General features: G+C 39.3%; 1 protein-coding gene and 1 long non-coding RNA gene across 2 annotated transcripts in view; one reads left to right on the top strand and one right to left on the bottom strand.

The window, feature by feature from the left end:
- The window catches only part of CA10 (carbonic anhydrase 10), a 596,370-nt gene that overhangs the window by 336,462 nt on the left and 232,654 nt on the right, over positions 1 to 27,254 (bottom strand). Inside the window, exon 4 of the mRNA XM_033961047.1 lies at positions 26,960 to 27,102. Within this exon, the coding sequence (XP_033816938.1) occupies positions 26,960 to 27,102 (143 nt within the window). The remainder of the gene's footprint in view (positions 1 to 26,959; positions 27,103 to 27,254) is intronic.
- LOC117367930 overlaps positions 1 to 27,254 on the top strand; it is a 404,819-nt gene that overhangs the window by 150,710 nt on the left and 226,855 nt on the right. The gene's annotated exons all lie outside the window — the stretch shown is intronic.

The following is a 27,254-nucleotide window of genomic DNA, read 5'->3' as shown; positions in this document are numbered from 1 at the left end:
ATTAGATGACATTTTTCCCCTTAAATTTACAGGTTCAATTATGAGGGGGGAGGGGGGTAATTTTATGATTACATATTGTACAAGGTATTATTGATTATATAATAGGAAGGGGTGGGAAGGGTGGGAGATAAGAATATATCATTTGTACTAGTGATGATTATTAAGTGATATACTTATTGTTAATCTGTTTCAACATATTGACACACTTATTGTAAGTTCGAAAATGAATAAAGATTTAAAAAAAAAAAAAAAAAAAGACCTGCACTAAATTATGACTGTTTGTTATCAGGCCGCTTCAGAGACTTTTCTATTTCTTAAATTTGTTTTATTTTATTTTTATCTTCTTTCATTATTTCTATTTCTTTGATTTTTGATCTTGGAAATGTATTATATGTTGTTATTACTTATTTTTAGTTTATCAGGTACTTTAGCTAGATTTTGAGTCTTCGGGGCAGATAGGGTCGTTTTTCTCAAGTACCTAATTTCATTTTAATTTGATACGCTGTAAACCGCTTAGGTCAGTAAAATGCAGGAGCGGTATATCAAATCTCAAATAAACATAGACATAAAAGTGAATGCCTGGACTGTAGAGCTATCCGTCACTAGAACAAGAAGGAACCAGAATTAGGGCAGCTTGTTTTGAGTCCATTTTATGAAAAGTCATAATAAAGAGCATTTTTATCTAATCACCTCTGTGGGCGCCTTGCTTGGATTCCCACTCGTCTAGTTTGCTCGCGAGATGAGAGAGGACAGATACGAGGGAGCTGCGGAGTGAATACACTTGTAGGTTAGCAAGAGGAGTTTGAACTGTATGCGGAAACAGATAGGGAGCCAATGAAGTGACATAGCGACGTTGGCAGAATATGAGGCGTGCAGCAAAGTTGTGAACAGATGGAAGGAGTATTGTGTTCAGTTTTGGAGACCGTATCTGGCGAAAGACGTAAGAAGACTTGAGGCGGTCCAGAGGAGGGCGACGAAAATGATAGGAGGCTTGCGCCAGAAGACGTATGAGGAGAGACTGGAAGCCCTGAATATGTATACCCTAGAGGAAAGGAGAGACAGGGGAGATATGATTCAGACGTTCAAATACTTGAAGGATATTAACGTAGAACAAAATCTTTTCCAGAGAAAGGAAAATGGTAAAACCAGAGGACATAATTTGAGGTTGAGGGGTGGTAGATTCAGGGGCAATGTTAGGAAATTCTACTTTACGGAGAGGGTAGTGGATGCTTGGAATGCGCTCCCGAGAGAGGTGGTGGAGAGTAAAACTGTGACTGAGTTCAAAGAAGCGTGGGATGAACAATATTAAATATTGAACTAGGCCAGTTACTGGGCAGACTTGCACGGTCTGTGTCTGCTGTGTATGGCCGTTTGGTGGAGGATGGGCAGGGGAGGGCTTCAATGGCTGGGAGGGTGTAGATGGGCTGGAGTAAGTCTTAACTGAGATTTCGGCAGTTGGAACCCAAGCACAGTACCGGGTAAAGCTTAGGATTCTTGCCCAGAAATAGCTAAGAAGAAAAAATTTAAAAAATTTTTTAAAAAAAAATTTTAATTGAATCAGGTTGGGCAGACTGGATGGACTATTCGGGTCTTTATCTGCCGTCATCTACTATGTTACTATGTAAGGAGAAAGAGATGGTTTACTGGAAGGCCGGTGAGAGGCACTGGTACCTATACAGATAGGCACTTAAGTGCCGACAGAAAATAATACAGCTGAAAACCAATCCCAAAGAATATTTAAAACTCCAAACATATTTGGATAATAACAAACATCTTTAATTGTTAGTAATCTGTTATTCTGACGGGTTTTTACTACTTCGTGTCGTTTTAAAAGATGCAACTATGTGCTTAAAAATATATTAAGAAAGCGAAATACCCTTGTCAGTAGTAAGCATTCCATTGTAATTTTCTCCTTTATTAAAGTTTTCATCATGCTTGTAAAATAGATTTTAACTTTTAGAATATATTGAACATTTTCGCATCATATTAAGACCCAAGAAAATCCGTCATAAATCAGTTTGGAGATGACATTGATGTCTTATTACAATTCATTCCTTCTGGACCATTGCTGGCACTTCATTTATTCATATTCCTGCAGTGCTGAAATATGGTTTGCAATCACATCTGTCCTTCTTAGTCATTATTACTGCAAAGCTTGGCAGGTGCTATATATTAGGGAGGAGGAACATCAATCCTCGTGCCACAAACTGCTCTGGCTTTCAGGATTTCTACAGGGGATACAAAGGATTTCCTTGCATAGGCTTTCCGTCAACATTCGTATATGGATAAGTGCCTCTATGATATCTTGATACAGATATATGGATAGTTTACCTTGATATATGAACATAAATATACAGTAATATTGTAGGGCTGTAGCCTGAGCAATCTCTTATGTGCCTATGTGACGCTAGAACCAAACCATCGGATTCTAACTCTGGACTTATGATACTACAGAACAGCCATGTTGCTTGAGCGTGAACTATAAAAGATATAAGGTGAAGCTGAAAAGTTATCAGCTCAACCAAGCAGAGAATGACGTGGATAGGGTTCAATCAGTGATCTAAATGTATCAAGGGATGCAATTGTATATAACAGAAAATAATAACTAAGAACGTATTGTAAATAATATTTAGTAGGAGGGTTTCATTCATACCACATAAATAGAACTGCTAACATGACACAAATTGTGTATAAAATGAAAGGTACAAAAAAAACGGAGAAAAACAAACCTCAATTGCAAGTGGCCGGGACTACACAAGTAACCTAAGCCACTTGCATCATCACTGGTTTGTAAAAAAACTCCGTACAGATATATGTGCTTAACTTTCATTCATATGCAACTGAATTTATAATTTTTTATCTTTTCAATATTCTTTTAACATAAAATGTGTCAAAAAGGTGAAAGAAATCCCAAACGATCTAAAATCTTAGCGAGGGCAACAACTCAGCTTCAAAGATTTCAACAAACGTGGAATCCAAAACAGTCATATCAGATGTAAAAGAAGTTACTCATCTGAGGGTACATGAATGGAAAAACCTCTCTTCTTCTTCTCATACCTGACTTCTTATCCCGACAGAAAAGTCCTTCTGTTTTGCTCCTATTGGCTACTTCAGGGGATTCATCTAATGTTTAATTCTCTCCACGTTTCTCAAAGAGCAACAAAGGTGGAACTGACTCCTTTCAAAATGGCTCCGGGACTGCGAGACGCACCCGGCTTGTTCAAAAAGACGAAGGAGCCAGGCGTCGTGACATCATCGCCAAAACGTGATGCATAATAGGCCAAGCACCAAAGCTATCCTTTCAAATGAAGGGATCTGACATTGGCACTTAATGAAATAAGATAACACTCTTTTCAGCTGCAGTGGCCAAATAACGCTCAGAATTTAGGAAGTTGGTTGGTTTGGGCTGAGAGCTTTTCAGCATTTCCTCTAGTATGTAATAAAAATGAACCGGATATAGGACAATCAAGCCGTTGCGACATCACTAATAAGCTTGGCTCTTATTGGTGGAATAAGGCATTATGACATCACAGTATCAGCTCTGGTTCCCAGAGACTGAAAGTCTTCACACTACGAAGGAGTGGCTGAAGAGTTCTCAACCCAACCAAGACGAGAATGACGTGGATAATGGTTCAATCAACGATCTGAAATAATGTCAAAGCATAGAGTATTGTTTTTGCAAATTGGCACTTAACGAAATAAAATAACACTCTTTTCAGCTACAGTAGCAAAATAATACTCTGAATTTAGGAAGTTGGTCGGTTGGGCTGAGAACTTCTCAGCACCCCCTCGTATTGCTCTTTGTTTTCCTGCTGTGCATTTGTAATGAAACAGCTGACAATAGCGGTTCTACTGTTTTCAGCCAGCCTCGTTATCCTGGCATTCCTCATCGACATTCTGTCTCTCATCACTGAAGACACTGTACGTCTGACTTCCATGTGATAGCAAATGTCTATAAACTAAACTAAAACTTAATTTTATAGACCAGGTCTTCAACCAAAAGGTGCTCGAGTCGGTATACAATAATGCAAGCATAGTACATAAATATGGAAGAAGAATGTAATCTAGAATGGCCTAGTTTCCAAAGTGTTTAGTAAACAAGAAAGTTTTCAGAGCGTTCCGAAATAAAACGAAGCACTCCTCATCCTATCTTAACTTCAGAAAACTAGTTAAAACCAACCTGTTTAACCGATTTGTAACCAAGAACTCTTAAAGCCTTATCCCTGTATACTACTTACATGTACTCGATGTCCCTACATTGTAACTTTTACTCTGTCTCTCTCCCTCCCTACAAATATTCATGTATTCAAAGACTTCTTTGTTATTTTTTTCGCTGACTGTCCAGCTCTTCTTATTGTAAACTGCCTCGAACTACTATGGCTTTGGCGGTATATAAAAAATAAAATTATTATTATTAGACTTCTAAGTGAAAGCGGCAACTCATTCCAGAGCTCAGTTAGTTTGAAAATGAAAGAGTGGCTGAATCTCTTGAAAGTTCTGTTTTTCCCCCTAAGGCACGGGTCACATGCAGCCCCGTGAAGTATTTTGTGCGGTCCCGGTTGAAGACGATGCAGTGTTTTCCTCTGCTGCCCCCGGGTGTTTACCGTCTTGCCGGCTCCTTCCTGTGTCTTGCTGTAGTGTTTGCGCATTTGTGCGGCCCCCAGATACATTTTTTTGGCCTATGCGTCCCAAAGAAGCCAAAAGGTTGGATACACCTGGATTAGATGTTTTACAGCTGCATTTTGACAGTATATTTAACATATATGAACAAAAGTATCTGGTTTTTTTTGCTGACATCAAACATTAAAATCAGGGCACATATATGGTTACCAACTGATGCTAATTGCTTTTGAGTATTGGCTGGTGGGTTAATTTGAATTACTTGGCTATATCGAAAACCAGACCATATTGTGACAATCAAGGCCCAGAGTTCATTATTACTGCCTTATTATACTGGCAATACAAACCAGCTGGTGGAGGATCAGTTTAATGCCTTTAATTTTTACAAATGTGCTTTGGCCTTTTCACTTAAAGAAAACTGTTTAGCATCCTGAGCGAACAGTAAATTTATTTTTTTCTTCCTTAAGGACCATTTAGCTCGAGCATTAATCTGCTGTGTAGAATCTTCCAGCTACCAATGAAAAAGCTTTGAGGGATATAACAGGAAGATATGTCCAACTTTGCAACCCACACGCCAGATAATATATTATTAAATTTGATCAACTGTATAATTTGATCAAATTCAATGAAAAGCAGATTATAGTATATGTGTCTTTGTGGAAGAAGAAGCTGTTGGTACAATTATGACAATGTGCATTATGAAATGCGTTGAATCTTCCAGAAGATAAACCACGTAATTTTCTATATAGTGCCATGACTAGGATGTATTCTATTAAAATGTAATCTGATGCTGGTATTATGCAATGAAGCTGTATAATAACTTGTATGTTATATTAAAGTAAGAGATGAAAAAAATCAGAAGAACATAAGGATTGCCATACTGGGACAGACTGAAGGTCCATCAAGCCCGGTATCCTGTTTCCAACAATGGCCAACCCAGGTCCCAAGTGCCTGGCAGATTTTATGCTGCTTAATCTAGGAATAAGCAGTGGATTTCCCCAAGCAGTCTCGATAATGGCCTATGGACTTCTCTTTTAGGATATTATTCAAGCCTTTTATAAACCCCGCTAAGCTAACTGATTTCGGCACATTCTCCGGCAACACATTCCAGAGTTGAATTACATGTGTGTGAAGAAATATTTTCTCTGGTTTGTTTTAAATCTACTACTTAGTAGCTTCATCGCATGCCCCCTTAGCGCCAAATATCAGACAGATTGTGTTTCATATGTGTTGCTTTTTTAATTGTTTACGCCTGAAGGGTAGATATGAATCACTTGTTCATTCTTTCCAAAAATACTGGGACTATTTGGTTAGCAAGAAACGACTCTTGGCCAGCCAAGTAGCACCTAGCCAGCTATCCACCAATATTCAAGGGGAAATGGCTGGCTATCTCCCACTACATATCCCATTTGGCGGATTGACCAGTGACTGGCTATATCGTGTGGAATAGCCAGCCACTGTCAATACTTATTGGCTTGCCAGATAAGTTCAGTGGCCAGATAGACCCACTTAAAAATCAGGTGTATCTTTGGCCACTAGGACTTAGCCGGCCAAACAATGAATATCAGTTTAGTCTGCAATGTCTCAGCTGGCAAAAAAAAAAAAAAACCCTAAAAATTCAACGCCGGTTCCTGGATACGGCACCAACACTGAGGGTTCCTTTTACAAAGGTACGCTAGCGGTTTTAGCGCTCGCGCTAAAATGCCACGCACGCTATCCACTACCGCCTCCTTTTAAGCAAGCGGTAGTTTTTGGCCTAGCACAGCGCTAATACTGATACTACGCTTCTTCACAAATTTATTCTGTTCTTCTCTTGACGATTCAGTGTCTTCCTCACCATCTGTATTCTGTAATTCGCTGACCATCCAGCCCCTTTGATGTAAAATGTTCAAGTTTATACTGTAACCTATGTGTAACCTGTAAACACTGATGACTCAGTGACTTCCTACCTGATCTCACCTTGTAATTCGCTGATTGTACAGCTCTCTTTCACTGTAAACTGCCTAGAAGTCGCAAGATTATGGCGGTATAGAAAAAATAAAGTTATTATTATTATTATAATCTTGTACGTGCTCTGAAAATGCTAGCGCACCTTTGTAAAGGGCGCCCTGAATTTCTGGTTTGTGAGAAATTGCTGTCTATCTCCTGTGGTCCGAATATCGGCCCCAGTGAGCCCAGTTTTAGAAAGGACATGGAGATGCAAATTGAGCCATTTGGGTTGGGATGTGCACAATTCCCACTGGTGGTAATTCTTGAAACTGGTGCTAATTTTGGGCACTAAAATGCAGTGCAGTGCAGTTCACATTACTTCAATCTATGGTGGCATCTAGGTGCCCAGATTCTATTCTAGAGTTCTAGTGCAAATTGGAACTGATGCACCAAAATGTACATGTACCCACTTATGGTGGGTTGGTGGCTGATGTAAAGTGGCAATCATAAATGCAGCAAGTTTCAGGACCATCTTAAAGTATTCTTTTTTTTTTCTTCATTAAATAATTTATTGAATTTTTAAAAATGTTTTTAAATAAAAGGGGAAGCTATACATTATTAACTATAATCAATCTTTACAATAGTTTATTAATGGCTCCCAAACTTCAATAAATTTTTTATAACGCCCCTGTTGAAGAGCTAAAAATTTTTCCATTTTAAAAGTATGGCACAATGAATTCCACCAGAAATTATAACTTAATCTATCATAATTTTTCCAGTTTTTAGTAATCTGTTGAATGGCAACTCCTGTCATTATAAGTAATAATTTATTGTTTTTAGAGGATATTTGACTTTTTTTCTCATTGATGTACCAAATAATATCGTGTCATATGAAAGTGCTACTGGATTTTCAAGTAAATTATTAATTTGACTCCAAATAGATTTCCAAAAATTATGTATTAGAGGACAAAAAAATAATAAATGATCCAATGTACCAGCTTCAAGATGACAGTGCCAACATCTATTAGGCTTAGAGCAGCGGTCTCAAACACGCAGCTCGTGGGCCGCATGCGGCTCTCCAGGTGCTATTTTGCAGCCCGCGGTCTGGACGCGATAATCAACTGCTCCCTTGCTGCAGTTGATTTTTCCGGTCAAAGCTGCGGCCGGCGGCAGCTCCTGGCACCATCCACATCAGCATTTCTCTTCCCACCTTCCCTTTCTTGTGGAGTAGCAGCAGCGTGTCTGGCCGGCTCAGTCGATCGTTCATTTCAAAGCCGCAGATGGCGGCTCCTCGCGCTATCCACTCCTGCATCGGAAGCCTCTCTGATGTCACAACATCAGAGAGGCTTCAGACGCAGGTGCGGATCTCGCGAGGAGCCGCCATCCGCGGCTTTGAACGGAACGATCGACTGAGCCGGCCAGACATGCTGCTGCTCCACAAGGAAGGGAAGGGGGAAGAGAAATGCTGCTGCATAGGAAAGGGGGACCCTAGGGAAATGCTGCTGCTGTACAGGGAAAGGGAGAGGGAGGGAAGGGGGAAGAGAAATGCCTCTGCTGCACAGGAAAGGGGGAAGGGAAATGCTGCTTCTGTTGCTGCACCCAATTGAGGAAAGAGAGAGAAGGAAGGAGAAGGAAGACAAGGGAGAGGAGAGGAACAAGAGGTGCCAAGTTCATGGGAGGGAGGGAAGGAAAGGAAATACCAGAACATGGAGGGGGTGGAGGAGATGCCAGGACATGGGGGGAGGGAAGGAGAGATGCCAGACCAGGGGAAAGGAAGGAAGGAAGGAAGGAGAGAAAGGAAGGAAAGAGATGTCAGACCATGGAAATAGGATGGAAGAAGAGAGAGATAGGAAGGGAAGGTAAGACATGGAAATGTAGATTTTGAAAAGAAAGCAGAAAAATTGAATATTAAGTTAATGCCAAAGATTGATGCAAAGCAGAAAGTGAAGACGGATAGAAAAACAGTCAAAGGACAAGAAGGCCCTGGAAACATAGTTAAAAGCACAGAAAAATAAAGTCACCAGCCAACAAAGGTAGGGAAAATGATTTTATTTTCAATATAGTGATTGAAATGTGTCAGTTTTGAGAAAGAAAAGATATTAAACTTTAAATGTGAGGGCTGCAGAAAAAAATAGAGTACTTGGAGGGCCACAGAAAAATATAGTAAATGTCTTATTAAAGAAATGACAATTTTGCATAAGGTAAAACTCTTTATAGTTTATATATCTTTACTTTTAACTGTTAAAGGAAAATTTTATAAACTATAAAAAGTTTTACCTCATGCAAAATTGTCATTTCTTTAATAAGACATTAACTATTTTTTCTGCAGCCCTCCAAGTACCTACAAATCCAAAATGTGGCCCCACAAAGGGTTTGAGTTTGAGACCACTGACTTAGAGCAATTTAATTTTTGTAAACGTACTGGGGTCCAGAATGCTCTATGTAACAGAAAATACCAAGTTTGTCTCATAGATGCAGACACTGTACACCTCATCCTCCAAGACCAAATTTGTGGCCATTGAGACACAGTAATTTGATGCTTAATCTCAATGCTCCAAATGTCTCGAAGACCATTCTTTGGTTTTTTATTCATAAATCTAGATATTAATTTGTACCACTGGGCAGCCTGGTGTCCCAGGAAGTCCACCTGAAAACATAAGAAAGGCAAGCTATACTTATGACTAAGAATTTTCCATTCAGGGAACCCTGCCTGATTGGCTTGTTTCAATTGCAACCATTTATAATTTTGTGATTTATTAAGATCATATTTGCGTTGCAATTGTGAAAAATCAAGTAACTTACCATTAGAAATAACATCATCTAAGGTACGTATACCTGCCTTCACCCAATATTTCCAGATGACCTTATATCTGCCAATTTTAATCTTGGAGTTTGGCCATATGGTCTGATATGTTGATTTAAGTATTGAAATAGGTGTTAAATCATTAACATATCTTAATGTTTTCCAAGTATCAACTAATATTCTATGATCTTTATATACTCTAGGCATTTTGATACTAATGACATGACTTAATTTCAAAGGAAACATGAGTTGCCATTCTAACATCAACCAGTCTGGAAATTCTTTCATGAGCTCAGGGAGGATCCAGTACATACCTTGACGCATAATATAGGCTTGATGGTACCTAAAAAGTTAGGAAAATTTACCCCGTCCTCCGAAATTGGCTTTTGTAAAGATACCATAGCAATTCTTGCAGATTTTCCAAGCCAAATAAATTTTGTTAGAATACTATTTAATTTCTTATAAATTTTTGAACTAAAAAAAAAAAAAAAAAAAGGATCTCTGAAAATATATAGGTAACATACTCATTTGATAGCAAACTACAGGCAAAATCATCATTTTGAACTCTCCCCCACCAAGACAGATGCATTGGGTTCCATTTTTCACACATCTCTGTAACCTTGTTCAATAAAAAATTTTCATTTACCTTCATCGTTTCTTCTATTGTATTTTGAATCCAAATTCCTAAATATTTAATGCCTTCATCTTTCCATATAAAGGAAAACGAATCAAATAATCCTTTTTGACAATGAATATTTATCCCAATTTATTTTATATCCTGATATTTTTCCAAATTTATTTATCAATTCTAATAAGTGTGGAATGGTAGATTCTGGATTTCTCAAATGAAGCAAAATATCATCCGCATAAGCAGAAACTTTATATTCCCGACCTGAATAAGGAATACCTTGAATCTCCCTTGATTGTTGAATTGCTAATAACAGGGATTCCAGTACAATATCAAACAATAAAGGAGACAATGGACACCCTTGTCTAACTCCCCTTCTTAGAGCAAAACTCAATGAAAAATTATTATTAATATACAATTTAGCAGAGGGGGAGCTATACAAGGTCTGAATCATTTGTATAAATCCTGAACCAATTCCAAACCATTTCATGGACTGATAAATAAAGGTCCATTCCACACGATCAAATGCCTTCTCTGCATCTAGTGACACAGAGAAAGCTGGATCCTTTAAAGTTTTTGTTAAGTTCAGCATATGAAACGCCAGTCTGGTGTTATTAGAGGAATGCCTTTGAGCAACAAACCCTGTCTGATGCATTCCAATGATATACGGGAGAGCCTTAGCCAATCTTAAGGCTAGAGTCTTTGCCAAAAATTTCTCATCCACATTGATCAATGAAATAGGCCTGTAGTTTGAGACCAGAGTAAGATCTTTATTTGGCTTAGGTAATACTATAGTTAAAGATTCAGCCATAGTACCTGTAATACAACCATTATTCAGTTGATCCTGATATAAATTTAATAATTAGAGTAATAATGTGGTTTGAAATGATTTATAAAATTCAACAGTAACACCATCCCCAGCTGGAGCGGATCCAACTCTAAGAGATTTCAATGCAACCTGTATTTCCTTCAATGTAATCAGCTTTTCTAGCGATTCTTTTAAATGATCAGGAATTTTAGGTCCTTCAATTAATTTTAAAAATTCTATTCCTTCAGTTTCCTTATTTGAATCAAGCTCGGAAGAATATAATACTTTATAAAATTTTAAAAATTGTTCCAAAATGTTTTTAATTTGGGAATGACTCTTTCCTTTTTCATCTTTTATAGCTACAATTTTTATTTTCTTTTTCTTTACTTTGAGGTAATTAGCTAACATTCTTCCTACCTTATTCAAATTATCATAATACAATGCTTGCTGATAAAATAATTCTTTTTTAACTATTCTAAAGGAAATCTCATTATATTTATATTTGTTTTTTAATAACTCTTGCAATGTGCTTTGTTCCCATTTTAAAGCTAATTTTAATTCTAACTCTTTAATCTTTTTTTCCCCAAACTAGAAAACTATTTTAAGTTTTTTCTTTACGTGTGCTGAAAATGAAATATGTCCTCTCATAGTAGCTTTAAATGCATCCTACAGAGTTTCTAAAGAGTTTTCTTCTTTAGAATTTAATTGAAAATATTCATTAATTTGTTTGTTGTACATCGCTAATAAAATTGTTTTCAGCAAGCAGAGCATTATTAAACCTCCAAACAGGTCTACTATTACCTTGATCTGTTGTTTGTAATTCTATCCATATTCCTCCATAATCTGAGAAAATAATCAGATCAATGATGGCTCTTGTGACTTGCTGAATTAAAGTATCTGACACAAAAAATAATCTATTCTTGAAAATGATTTGTGTACCTGAGAAAAAAATGAAAATTCCTGATCTTTAAAATGTAATATCCTCCATATATCTTTAAGTCCACAAGATAGAATTAGATTTTCCAATCCTAAAGATTTCAATATTCTACTTGTTTTTTTATCTATCAAAGGATCCATAACCGCATTGAAATCTCCAGCCACAATCAAATTGGTTGTAGCCAGTGGTAAAATCAACTGTTGAAGAGATTTGAAAAATTCCATTTGTCCTGAAATAGGTGCATATACATTAACTAGCGTCAAGGTATCATTCCCTAAGCTCATGTCCACTTGAACCCATCTTCCCATGACATCTGCAGAAATTAATCTAAAGCTTCCAGAACATTTCATATTTATTATAATAACTACTCCTGCTTTTTTACCCACTGCTGGGGCATAAAAACATTAATTGAAGTATAGGGTGGGGGGTGGAAGGGTTTAATTTCAAATTATCTGAAACTATACTGTTATATGAGAGAGAGGAAGGGATAAATTATATTAGGATTTAAACATATGTATGCTTAAAAAGTGTTATTAAAGTGTATATGATTGTATTATAATTTGCTTGTTGAAAGTTTAAAAATGAATAAAGAATTAAAAAAATTTAAAAAATAAAGATACAACATATCAAATCAAATGAAAAATAATACAAACAAAAAAGCATAAAACAAAAAAAGTCATAGAGTGTCATAACATAACATAACATGAATCCAAATTAAGCATAATACTGTACATTAATCATTAAGGGCTCCTTTTACAAAGGTGTGTTAGGGTTTTAACGCGCGGAATAGCGTGTGCTGAATTGCCGTGCGTGCTAGACCTTAACGCCAGTATTGAGCTGGTGTTAGTTCTAGAAGCGCAACACAGGTTTAGCTCGTGCTAAAATCCTGCATGCAGTAAAAATGCTAGTGCACCTTAGTAAAAGGAGTTCTAAGGCTCCTTTTATGAAGCTGCGTTAGCAGCTTTATGGCACACAACTTTTTAGCACGTGCTATCCCCCGCACTAGCTGAAAAACTACCACCTGCTCAAGAGGAGGTGGTAGCAGCTAGCACGGCCGGCAAATTAGCGCGTGCTATTATGTGCGTTAAACGACACCGCCAGGAGCACCCAGGACAGCATACCGGCAGACTTCAGAGCCCTGGGTGAGAAGCTGAGGAGGATGGATGCACAGGTGGTCTTCTCCTCAATCCTCCCTGTAAGGGGCAAGGGCAGAGCCAGGGAGGATTGCATCCAGAGGGCTAACGACTGGTTGAGAGATTGGTGCAAGGAGATGAACTTCGGGTTCCTGCAACATGGAGAGACACTACTAGGACTACAGGGACCAGACGGGCTACACCTGACTAGAAGAGGGAAGAACGTCCTTGGACACCGACTGGCCCGCCTACTTCACAAGGCTTTAAACTAGGTATGATGGGGGAGGGTACAAGCACAAATAACCTATCTGACGAGCTATGTTGCCAACACTTTTCTGAGACTGAAGTAGGCAAACACCGCAATTCTGGGTCTGGGACTGGGCCGAATACACACATTTCTAAGTATGGGGAGAGTACACACAATTCTAAGTCTGGGGTAGGTTCACATTGTAATTCTGGGTCTAGGGAGGGTACACACATTGCAAGCTGTACTAAAAGAATCAAAGTAGCTCAAGCGTATATTCCCACACAGAGTACACACACTTCCGAACCCGGGGAAGGTACACATTGTAATACTGGGTCTAGGGAAAGTACACAAAGTACTGGGTCTAGGAAAAGTACACAAAGTACAATTAGTACTGAAAAGGTTCATGTAGCTCAAGCAGAAACAGTCCCAGGGAGGTATGGCAAATATACTGCATGGAGGGCTATGTACGTCAACGCCCACAGTTTGGGCAACAAGATCCTGGAACTAGAGACTGAAATGAAGAACGCTGACCTGGATGTGGTGGCGATATCCGAGACCTGGCTCACAGACTCCCACAGATGGGACATGGTCATACCAGGATACAACCTACTTCGCCAAGACATGGAGGGCAGAATGGGAGGAGGTGTAGCAATATACACTAAGGATGATATTAAAGTCACCAAAATCACAGATATCAGGTACACAGGGTAAATTTGGCCAGGGGGAATGACAAATGCCTGTATCTTGGCATAATATACAGACCCCCAAGGCAACAGGATGACCTGGATACGGAATTAATTGGCGACATAGAGAATATCACCTTACGTGGGGATACAGTGTTAGTAGGAGACTTCAATATGCCTGATGTGGATTGGAACACACTTTCCTCTGCATCCAGCAGCAGCAGGAGACTATTGAACTCTATGAAGGGAGCTAAACTGAGGCAACTGGTATCGGAGCCAACGAGGGAACAGGCAATACTAGATCTAGTACTTACCAATGGCGAAAGTGTCACTGGGGTCTCAGTGGGCGACAAGTTGGCATCCAGTGACCACAACATGGTATGGTTCAATCTCAAGAAGGGTTTCGCCAAAACGAACACATTGACCAAGGTCCTTAGCTTCAAGAACGTCAACTTTGAGGGTATGGGGGATTTCATCCATCAAGCGCTATAAAACCAAGCAGGAACAGATAGCGTAGAAGAACTGTGGTCAACTTTGAAAGCTACCATTCAGGAGGCAACCAACCGCTATATAAAATCAGTGAGTAAACGGCGCAGGAACACTAAGCCACAATGGTTCTCTGCGGAGATCTCGAACCTCATAAAAGAAAAGAAAAAAGCATTCATTTCTTACAAACATACAGGATCTCAGGACTCTAGAGAAGTCTATTTGACTAAGACAAGAGCTGTCAAAACAGCAGTTAGAGAGGCCAAATTCCAAATGGAGGAAACTTTAGCAAAGAACATCAAGAAGGGCGACAAATCCTTCTTCAGGTATATTAGCGACAGAAACCGAAACACAAGCGGTATAGTACGCCTTAGGAAACCAGACGGGAACTATGTAGAAGCTGACTCAGAAAAAGCTGAATTGTTAAACAAATACTTCTGTTCAGTCTTCACCTGCGAAGCGCCGGGTTCCGGCCCTCAGCTACAGAAAAAGGATGGCTCAGTAGACCCGTTTAGTGATTTCAAGTTTACAACAAGCAGTGTCTACTGTGAGCTGTCAAAACTCAAGGTCAACAAAGCAATGGGGCCAGACAACCTACACCCCAGGGTGCTCAGGGAGTTAAGGGACGTCCTGGCGGAACCACTATCCGCGCTCTTCAATCTCTCCCTTAGCACAGGTAGAGTCCCGTTGGACTGGAAAACAGCTAACGTCATTCCACTCCACAAAAAAGGTTGCAGGACGGAGGCTGAGAACTACAGACCAGTGAGTCTCACATCAATAGTGAGCAAACTAATGGAAACTTTAATCACATACCAATTAGATAAGATCCTGGACGTGGAGAATCTACGGGATCCCCATCAACATGGATTTACCAAGGGGAAATCCTGCCAATCCAACTTGATCAGCTTCTTTGACTGGGTGATGGGGAAGCTCGATGTTGGAGAGTCCTTGGACATTGTATACTTGGACTTCAGCAAAGCATTTGATAGTGTCCCACACCGCAGGTTGTTGTGCAAAATGAGTTCTATAGGATTAGGTGACACTTTGACAAAATGGGTTGGAGACTGGCTTGGTGGTAGACTTCAGAGGGTGATGGTGAACGGCACCCCCTCCGTAACGACGGCAGTGATCAGCGGAGTGCCACAGGGCTCGGTCTTGGGCCCGATCCTTTTCAATATCTTTATAAGGGACTTGGCTTCGGGGCTTCGGGGTAAAATAACGTTATTCGCCGATGACGCCAAACTATGTAATATAATAGGTAAGAGCACAACGGACAATATGCTACACGACCTACTCCTTTTGGAGAAATGGTCTAGGACCTGGCAACTGAATTTCAATGCCAAAAAATGCAAAGTCATGCACCTTGGCAATCAAAATCCATGCAAGACTTACACCCTAAATGGCAAGATCCTAGCAAGGACTGTTGCGGAATGGGATTTAGGGGTAATCATCAGTGAAGACATGAAGACTGCCAATCAAGTGGAGCGGGCTTCATCTAAGGCTAGGCAGATCATAGGGTGTATACGTAGGAGTTTCGTCAGCCGTAAGCCTGAAGTCATTATGCCGTTATATAGATCCATGGTGAGGCCCCATCTGGAGTACTGCGTACAATTCTGGAGGCCTCATTACCGCAAGGATGTACTGAGGCTTGAGTCAGTTCAGCGGATGGCCACCCGGATGGTCTCGGGACTCAAGGATCTCCCGTACGAGGAACGGCTGGATAAATTACGCCTATACTCACTCGAGGAACGCAGAGAGAGGGGAGACATGATCGAGACGTTCAAATTCCTCACGGGCCGTATCGAGGTAGAAGAGGATATCTTCTTTTTCAAAGGTCCGACGGCGACAAGAGGACATCCATGGAGAATCAGGGGCGGTAAATTGCACAGCGACACCAGGAAATACTTTTTCACCGAAAGAGTGGTTGATCGCTGGAATACACTTCCACTTCAGGTGATGGAAGCAAGCAGCGTGCCTGATTTTAAGAAGAAATGGGATCGTCACGTGGGATCTCTACACAGAGTTAAATAGGGGAGGGTCATTAGGGTGGGCAGACTAGATGGGCCGCGGCCCTTATTTGCCGTCTTTTTCTATGTTTCTATGTTTCTAAGGAGGCCTAAGTTTCAATAAACATACCCATACATGCCTAAATTTCTCTAAATTACCACATTTAATTGCATAAATCTTCTCATACTTACTATACAGACATAACATATTCCACCACGTATTGTATTCTAATTTAGAAAAATCCTTCCAATTAATGAAAATAATTTTAAGCGTTAGCATTAGTAAGATTTTTTTTTTTTAAGTTCAAAAAATGTTTTATTAAGTTTTGCAAAATCACAACAAGTAAAGCATATGGTGCAGGTCACCATTGCGTACATATACCATTGTATACATATACGCAATGAATAATTCAAGGAATAGCACCACAATACATTTGTAAGATCTTTAACAGTTGTGCTTTATGGGTACTTAGAAAAGTCTGCAACCCCAAACCTCTTAATATAATTATTGGATAAGACAGTGGTTCCATTATGGACAACAAATGTGAAACTGTTGGCCACATCATATCCCAATAAGAGGCAACATATGGACATTTGAATAGCATATGCTCCAGTGTACCAGTCACATCTTTACATGACCAACAAAGTTGCCCATTGGATGCATCAAAGTGGAGTCCATAGTGCAGAATGTAATGACGTGGTAACTGATTTCCATATTAATTTCCATTGTGATTCATCTAAATTGGTGTTCAAATCAAATTCCCACATTCCTTGCAAACCCCTTGGCGGTCTACATATATTCATCTTCAAACGTTTATACCATTGGGCAGCTGTCCCTGGGCCAGAGGATAATGCATAGCAAAGTGACAAACAATCCGGTTGACCCTTCTGCATCGTAATTTGAGGATGGACTGATGTAATTCAGTGCTTAAGCTGAATCCATGTCTTGCCCATGCTCCACTCATATGTATGACCCTTCACAGATGTGCAAATGCCACATATGGTGTAGCTTTCTCCATACCCCAAAGAAAATCACAGCATGATGGCTGAAACATCGGTTCTGCCTACCCAGATGTGGCAAGACCAGGATAACAGCAACAATCACGATGCCAGCTGTGGAACCTTATGAGAACAGTTAATACCGTAAACCTGCTGAAACAATAGTTTTCAATTCTCTCTCAAATATCTCCACATTTTGAATCACTCTTAAGTGGTAAATAGTTCTAGAGCTTAGATCCTACATTATTGAAAATGGAAGATTAATATTCATCCAGTCTTACAGTACAGTATGAAATGAAGGTCTCTACAATAAGGCCATCCCAGCTGATCTTAATGCTCTTAAACTACTTGAAATAACAACAGAGATATTATTGCTTAGTACCTTGAAAACCAAAAGTAAAATTTTAAATTTAATTTTTGTTCTATTGAACGCCAATATAAGTTCTTTAAGATTGAGGAAGCATTAATAAAACATGAACAACCAGTAAGGACTCTTGCAGTCGCATGTTCAGTTACTTGCATCGCTTTAAGAAAAACTGTAGATAATCCACTTAACAAACTATTGCGGTAATTGAAACAAGGAGAAACAATGTTTTGAATTACCAATCTAAAATTTGACATATATTCTATGTATGTTTCTAAGAAGATATCTTAATCTTCCAATGAGTTGTAGCTTAGAAAAGACGAGTCAAATAATTTTTTGCACTTGAAATTTCGTAGTTGAAGCAGAATCCAACATTACTTACAAATTTTGAATTTTACTAATCAGAATGAATACATCTCCAGTGAAGAAGTTAGCAGGAATATTATTTGAAGGATCTGGGTTTTAGAAACATTCATCAGAAACATTGATTAATAGATTGCAAACACAATCACAACATATTGACAGAATCTTCTACAGACTTATCAATATTAAGTAAAAATTGAATGTCGTCAACACAGAGTCTAACCCCCTCTTTTACGAAACTGTGATAGAAGTTTCTAGCGTGGGGAGCCATGCTGAATGGCCCATGTTGCTCCTGACGCTTATAGGAACTCAAAGAGCATTGGGAGCAGTGCGGCTCCCCGCGATAGAAACTGCTATCGCAGTTTCGTAAAAGGAGGCCTAAATTGCAAGTTCAGACAACTAAGTAAGCTACTACTTCTACTAATTATCATTTCTATAGTATTACTAGACATACTTAGCACTGTACATAAAGATTACAAGAAAATATTAAATAGTATGGCTGATAAAGAAGATCCATGTGGGACCCCAGTAGGGCAATCCATGTCTATAGATTTCACCGAGTCTTTCACTACAGAACATTTTCTCCCAGATAAGAATGAATGGACCAACTTAAGACCAAACTACTCAATGCAATAGACCACAAACCATTATTATTTCATGACCCCCCCCCCCCCCTCTTTATACAGAGCCTTGCTAGTGGCTGCCTTGCAGCAATGGCCCCCAAACCCATTAAATCCCTATGGGCTTCGGGGCTCTTACTGCAGCAGCCCAAGCTAAACAGCTTCGTAAAAGAGGCCCTAAATTAACTAAGAAAAAAATGTTTCCCTTCATCAAAACCTTCTCTCACAAAATCCAAGATAGAAATTAATGTTTCTGTATCATGTTGTATCCTCAAATCAAATTGATTAATATATAAGATACTGTGCAAATTGAAAAATTGAAATAGTTGATCATAAACTACTTTTTCAATTATCTTTGAAAGAAACAGTAATGAAGAAATAGGCTTGTACTGTATTTTTCGACTAGAGTTGTATCCAGAGAACGATTTTTAATTAATGATTTTACTGTTGCTTTCTTCAATGAGTCTGGTAGCCTCTTGTCAACAAATGATTTATTAATAACGCAAGTACAAGATGGCATTGGTAATTCTTTTAAGGCTTTAACAACTGAAGGATAACATAGTTACAATCGACAGTATGAATTTTTGACCCCAGAAAGAATTTTCTTCACTTGTTCAGGTGTAACTGGTTGAAAGATTGACCATAAGATGTTTTCTGACAGCAGGCAGATCATTTCAATTGTGGTGTTAATTTTTTTTCCCAATTTCAAAATGATCAACTACCCCATTCAAACCAACCTAAAACTACTAGGAATGACGATAGATAGATGCTGCACCATGCAACCACAAATCAATAAAACAATTCAGAAATCATTCGCAGTTATGAGAAATTTTATACAAGTTCGAAAATTCTTTGATAGAACACAATTCCGGCTCTTAGTACAATCCCTAGTCCTAGGTCTTTTAGACCAGTGTTCTTCAACCACCGTTCCATGTACCTGTGCCGGTCCACAGAAATTTCCTGCCGGTCCACAGGGCCAGCACGTGCATCAGGCCCAAAACAGTGTTCTTCAACCGCCGGTCCACAGTGCGACTGATGTGGCGTTATCTTCGAGCCAGCTCCCTCTTCCTAACTGCACAAAGCCACAGACAGTGGGCATCCTGCGCCTGAACCAGAAATCTTCTTTTTGACGTTGCAACGTCAGAAGGAAGGTTTCCAGATGAGGTACGGGACATGCAAGGTGCAATTAGTACTATTATGGGGGCGGGGTCTGTGGTGGAGATTGGGTAGAGATGGGCGGGGTCTGGCACACGACTTAGCCCAGTGTTCTTCAACCACCGGTCCACGGACCGATGCCGGTCCACAGAATAATTTTTTTATTTCTGCCAGTCCATAGGTGTAAAAAGGTTGAAAAACATTGTTTTAGACTATTGCAACATTCTCTACCTCCCCTTCCCAGCAACAATGATAAAACTACAAACAATCCAAAACACAGTACTAAGACTTATCTATTCATTGAGGAAACATGACCACATCACAGAGGCATACTTCAACTCACACTGGCTTCCAATCCTGGCAAGAATACTATTAAAATTCTACTGTCTTCTATTTAAAACCATAAACGTCGACAGCCCAACCTACCTAAACAAACGTCTCATCCAAACTACATCAACCAGACATAGGAAAACCCTCACTCCATTCATGTACCCTCCAATAAAAGAAGTCAAACGGGAAAAATTATATGATGGCCTCCTAGCCACACAAGCAGCAAAACTCAACAACCAAATCTCCAATCTACTAATTATGACCCCAGACTACAAAACATTCAGAAAATAAATCAAGCCTCTACTCTTCAAGAAATTCCTGCAAATGACTTAATACCACTAGCTCCTTCCCAATTCCCAATACCACTCCCTAATACCTTCCCGATTCCCTAAAGCAACCTCATCTACTCTTCATCTCCTCTAGAAATTACCAGATATCTTCTTCATGTAATACCTTTTTTGCAATTCTTTTGTAATCCGCCTTGAACCGCAAGGCATTGGCGGAATAGAAATCTCTAATGTAATGTAATGTAATTAACAATTTTTGATACTTTAGAAACAAATCCCATTTCAAAGTCCTACTAAGCATCTCACTCTACCAGGGCATTACGCAAAAGGGGATCAGAAGGATCCAAATCATCCAGAACATAGCGGTTAAAATTATCTATAAAGCCAAGAAATATGACCATGTGACACCCCTTTTAAAAGATTCTCGCTGGCTGCCTGTAACACACAAAATCAATTTCAAGATATTATTCATTGCTTTTAAGGTGTAATTGAGTTACTTGTCTGCATTTATAGACAGACTCCTGACACCATATACCACGCCTAGAGAACTTAGATCTGCTTAGATCTCCCTCCATGCACCAAATAGTGTATGATACCACCAGAAAATAAATTTTTTTCGATTGTTGCACCAAGGTTGATGCATCAACCTCAGACAGGAAAGTTGTCTCTCAAAGTTTAAATCAGGCCTTCAAGCTTTTCTTTTCAGAGACGCTTTTGATACTTAGGGCTCCTTTTACTAAGGTGTGCTACGCTTTTTAGCGCGCGCTGCCCACACGCTAAACTCTAATGCGTGTATGTTAGTCTATGGATGCATTAGCAGTTAGTGTGCACGTAGATTTAGCATGCGCTAAATGCACGCTAAAACGCTTAGCGCACCTTAGTAAAACAGAGGGTAAGATTATGACACTCTCTTCTGAATTCCATTCTGTAAAATTCTCTCCTTTTCTGTTACTTTCCCTTTCATGGGTTTTTTTTTCATCTTTCTTCTCGTCCTTTCCCGCCGCTCTTCTCATCTACAGTCTTCTGCCACTGACCCTCTCGGTTGTCCCTTTCCCCTCTCCTTTTATTTTATAATGTATCCGCTGATTGTTTTTGCTTCTTGTGTCGCGTATGTCTGCCCGTTGTTTTTTCATTCCTTTTTAAATCTTTTATGGAAAATTTTCCAGTAACAAATAAGTAAATGTACATTATATCAGAAAGATGATACAAGCAAAAATATACTGTACATCTTCCCTATTTTGTATTTTATACAATTTGTATGGAAACCACTTAGGCTTCTTTACTGGTATATCAAACATAATAAAACTTGAAACTTATAGAGTTGCCCATGTTGTATTTGCAAAGGCTCAGCGAAATGTGGAGCCTCTTGAAAGGTATATGCAACGAAATGGAGGACTGCATATCCATCTTTCTCCCCGTCCCATGGAAAATGTGATTTTAAAAATCCGTACTAGGGGAAAAAGTAATATGTAGCTCTATTCCACACGTGCATATGAAAAGCTTTAAAAAATCACTGCTCCTGCACGCTCTAATCCTAAAGCGCCAGTATCCCTGGATCACCCCCTGATATCATCTCCCCCACCTGATTCTGTTTCACATCAAGTTCTCCCTGTGATACATTTCCCAAAGGATTCCTCCATAGTTCAGACCCTTCCTTATCAACCCACAACAGCACCACCAGCCTCCAATATCTCCCAGCAACAGGAAACACTCATGATGGCTCCCCAGACAGACCCCCTGCACCCTAATTCTCCTTCCTCTGCTTTAATATGCATCTACAGGCCCTAGTGAAGCAGACATGATGCATAGCTGTTCCTACGCTTCCATGTCCCGTGTTCAAATGGCACCTATAACCCCTAGCGGTAGTACCATCAAATTACTACTAGGGAACACAAGCATCCAAATGAAAAATCTGGACCCCCCTACACTCGCCCCTAGGCTCACCCAGTTCCACCCATCCCCGCCCTGTAATGTTGGGTGCCTCTTGCATAGGAGAATCTATAAGCATTCCATAATAAAGGGACAAGAGGGATGAAGATACCATATAAAATTTTAAAAGTAATACATGCACATTTAAAGTGAATCCTGAGATAGACGGGAAGCCAATGAAGGTTTAAAAGCAAAGGAAACACATGATCAAATTTACTTTTTCCTAAAATTAATTTTGTAGCGGTATTTTGTATCAGTTGGAGTCTTTGAAGGCAGGTCTTTGTTATGCCGAGACAGATAGCATTACAGTAATCTAGCCGGATAATATGATAGATTGGACCAGGACATAGAAGTGTTGTTGGTGGAAAAGGTTTCTGACTTTCCTCAACATTTGAAGGCTAAAAAAGCACTTCTTGACAAGAGAGTTTATTTGATCCTTAAAGGTAAGAGTCTATGCTGGGGAGAATTGGGGGAGGGGAATAATGTTAGGGGAAAGGATGTTAGTCTTGGCCATTATACCCATCTGTCCCAGCAAGGTGCATGTGTCTTGGGGCAGATGTAAATGATGATGTCTAGATATTTTCAGAATGAGTTGTACATTCCTTGAAAAATAGAAATGCATGTCGGCAATTTTCAGCACTCTAAACCGCTCTCTCTCCATACCATGATCCAGAAGCGGATTGAATTTTAGTTTTGGTTATGGTTTCGACACTGAAACTGGCCTGAAATCCAGGTTCAGCTTTTGACCAAATATTCCAGGGCATTGTCAGCTGAAACTGAAACTTCTCCACCTCCATCTCCCACTGAATATCAGCAGACAGCCCCACACGGGCGATTTAGCTGGGCAGGAACCTCTCCTATCTGATTAAACTGCTTAGAATATTGATTCCCCCCTCCATTTAAAATCTTTCTACGAGAGACTTTAAATAACAATTATGGTCCAGATTCAGGCTCCACCTGAAGCCTAGGGGGTTGGAAAGGAAATAGGAACCCTTTGTCAAGAAGAGTGTCAAAGTGTTTTTATGTCGTCAAATGCAATATTCTTTGCATTCCAATTTTTAAATAATTTAAATCTATTTCTAATGTTGATTCACAGCAGGATAAAATGTTACAGCACCGAATGACCCACTGCCCAATACCAAATTCATTTTTGCTTTCTTAAAGGTATTATGTAGAAATAAAACAGAAGCTTAAAGGAAAAAAAAAATAATACTTTTATTACTGAACTAATTTAGGCCCCGTTTTACTAAGGTGCGCTAATCAATTTTGCGTGCACTAAACGCTAACGCGTGCATGTTAGTCTATGGACGCATTAGCGTTTAGCATGCACTAATCGGTTAGCGCACCTTAGTGAAACAGGGGGTTAAGTTACCCCCCTTTTATGAGCGCATAGCACGGGTTTTAGCACCAGCAGTGGCGGCAACTGCTCCGACGCGCATAGGAATTCACACGCAAAATATCTGTGCCATGGGGGGAAAAAAAAAAGAATTAAAAAGACAGGCAGGCCTGTCAAAAAACCCGCAGACCTGTCGGTAACTCCGATACAATTGAATAAGTTGTCTTTAGTTGTCTTTATCATAGGAAAGATCTCATATACATATTTATATATATTCTTTCTTTTTCATTATCGTCTTCATTATTCTTCATTTTATTGGGTTTGTTTGTTTTTTCAGTGGTACAGCAGCAATATTGTCCCCCGATGAAGGCTAGCTAATAGCTGAAACGCTCTAAATCAGTCTGAGCGTCGGGTCCAAAACAAAACTACTTTGGCTCGGCCCAAAATTAGATCAGCTACCCACCCTCATCCCACTGTCCTCTGGCACCACATTGCAGCTTGAGTTCTCTAGCAAAGTTCTGGGCATCATCATTGACTCTACACTATCCTTCCACGATCACCTCAACTCATTGGTAAAAAAAATGCTTTTTCAGCCTTCACATGCTGAAGAAAGCGAGATCCAGCTTCCATCAACAACACTTTGCTGTCCTCGTACAATCCATCATCCTTTCCAGACTAGACTATTGTAATTCCATCTACTTAAGCCTAACAAAGAAAAGCCTTCAAAGACTTCAGCGGATTCAGAATATCGCGGCTAAATTAATCTTCGCAAAAGGTAAATTCGACCATGTCTCCCCACTCCTGTCCAAACTTCACTGGCTTCCAGTAGTCTCTAGGGTCCACTTTAAATGCGCCTGCCTAACTTTCAAGATCCTTCACGGAATTCTTCCTTCCCTCTTCCCACTATCTTGGAATTCCTCGAATCCTAACAGCACCAGATCCACTCAAAAATTCAATCTATCCTTCCCCTCATTAAAAGGCATATCCCATCCAGGAAAACTAGGGACATCCCTCTCCTTCAGCATTATAGAGCTCTGGAATAACCTTTCTACCCCACTTCGGAATCTGGGCGCTCTCCAAATTTTCCGAAAACATCTAAAAACTTGGCTATTCTCAAAAATGTAATATTTACTCCACTTTATCATACTAAGCCCCTCTAAACTTTCTCTATGCTGTCCTGTATCCCTCTTTGGAGTTGCTTCTCCGTACCATTCCCTGTAAACCGTGCCGAGCTCTACGAGTGTGGAGATGATGCGGTATACAAACTTAAGGTTTAGTTTAGTTTAGGTAGTTCATAAACCCATCAACGTTGGTCCTGACAAGGAAGCCACTAAGATAAGTGTTGCTGTTCTTCTTCTTTAATACAAAAATATAAAAATACATTTGATGGAGTGAATAATAAGACATTACAAAGTAAATTAAGTTAACATATATCTACTAATTACCGGTAATCTAAATAAAAGATAGGAATAGGTTTATGCACCCTTAGTTTATTATTTTTTTTATCCTAATTAAATATTATTAAATAAAATTTTTCTTTAAGGTAGGAAGGAGGTTTGAAGTAACTGATTACATTACATGCATTCAGGATGAAGACTTGAAATAACATCCAAGTTATAAGAGGTCTCTTTACTGAGAACCATGCATCCTTTATGATACTTCAACTTCTTAATCCACACAGCAGGTTAATACACTGATAGTATGGTTGTTCTGTACATGATTAAAAAAAATGGTTTTAGTGATAATTAAGTATTTACAAAAAGTAGTCAGACATTGATGTGTAGTAAATGAATCTACTAAATCAGATGTTGTATAAATTATCCTTTATAACCCCCTTTTTTCTTGATGTTATTGGTAACTCAGTTACCGACAGGTCTGCAGCAGTCGGGTTTGCCAATAGTAAAACCCGATGCAAAATAGCCAATCAATTGTTAGGGAATCCGTCGCTTGGCTATTTGGCATGGGGGTTTTACTAATTTGCATGGGAGGAACGGGATCAGATCGCTACACGCGTTAGTGAATCGGGTTGGAGGGAAATCGGGTCACAAAGGGCTCGCAAACCGATCGGTACACGATTGGTTTGCTTAGTAAATCCAGCCCATAGTAACATGACGGCAGATAAAAGCCAAATAGCCCATCCAGTCTGCCCATCTGCAGCATCCACTATCTCCTCTCCCTAAGAGATACCACATGCCTGTCCCATGCTTTTTAGAATTCAGACACAGTCTGTCTCCACCACCTCCAACGGGAGACTATTTCACGCATCTACCACCCTTTCTGTAAAGAAGTATTTTCATACATTACTCCTGAGCCTATCGCCTCTTAACTATCACTTCTTCCGGAGTTTTCCTTCATTTGAAAAAAAAACCTCACCTCCTGTACATTAACGTCATGGAGATATTTAAAAGTCTCTCTCGTATCCCCTCCTGTCTTTCCTCCAGAGTATACATTATCACATCTCCTCACAAATACTGATTTTTTTTGCAGAGTTCTAAATTAGAAAATAACATAGGGACAAATTTGCCTCCGTCCCAACTCAATTTTCCCATCCCCTTGCATTGTTGATGTCCCCATCCCTGCTCCATTCCTGTAAGCTCTATCTTAACCGCATAAGCCTGGAACATTTATGATTTTAAAGTGTTTGAGGCTTGTGCAGATGAGGGCGGAGCTTGCAGGAATGGGGCAGGGCCAGGAAAAAAATTCACCGGAACGGGAAGGGAAAATGAGTTCCTGCAGGGACAGGGAAAAATTTGTCACCGTATCATTCTCTATTCTAAATTTCAAAGAGAATAGGACCTTTTTGAAAATACATGGTTTAGATATATTCACATCAAAGTAGGTAATGAAAACTTTGCAGTTGTAATTCAATGCAGCAATAAACGTAGACCAAAACAGATTTTGGCTTCTGATTCATTAGCATTCCAAGCAGGCAAATGGAATAAATGTTTAACCAACTTTGTTTCAAACGCTCTTTCTGATCAAACTTTTAGGAAGTCAATCAAAACTTATCTCTTTGATAAATTTCTCTGACCTCACTCTGCCTTGATGTATCTCTAAAACATTTCCAGACAAATGTGATTAAAATTAACATGCTAATGTAATTTCAAAAGTTTTCTACAATATCGCTGTCTGTATACAGCCTCTTCCTCTGTAAACCACTCTGAACTGTTTATAGTATTGTGGTATGTAAAAATAAAGTTATTATTATTATTATATTTAAGCATGGATCTGCAACATCTTCAGTCATCAAAAACACATCATCACCTCTTTTTTTATTGATATATTGGTAGGGTTACCTTTCTGCCCCCGGTGTTAATGCGAAGTGGTGAGAGAAAGGGGTCAAAGATCATATGGCTGGTCTCTATATTGATTGGTGACTGTCTTTTTCCAACAGAGCATAGATTCCAGGCTGAGTTCACCAGTCCCCAAAAGGAAGGAACTGTAAAAAAACACACACAAAAAATACAAAAACAAAGTATACACCAGTTTCAAAACAAAATTACTCCAGAAAAAAATGCATGTACACAGGTTCACTACAAGTAGGGGCTTAAATGAAAATTCCACCCAGATGTTAATCCCCTGCCTAAATCT

This window comes from Geotrypetes seraphini, chromosome 10, assembly GCF_902459505.1.
Source record: "Geotrypetes seraphini chromosome 10, aGeoSer1.1, whole genome shotgun sequence".
Lineage (NCBI taxonomy): Eukaryota > Metazoa > Chordata > Amphibia > Gymnophiona > Dermophiidae > Geotrypetes > Geotrypetes seraphini.
Note: the sequence above shows the minus strand (reverse complement) of the source record. Positions and strands in the feature narration are given on the sequence as shown.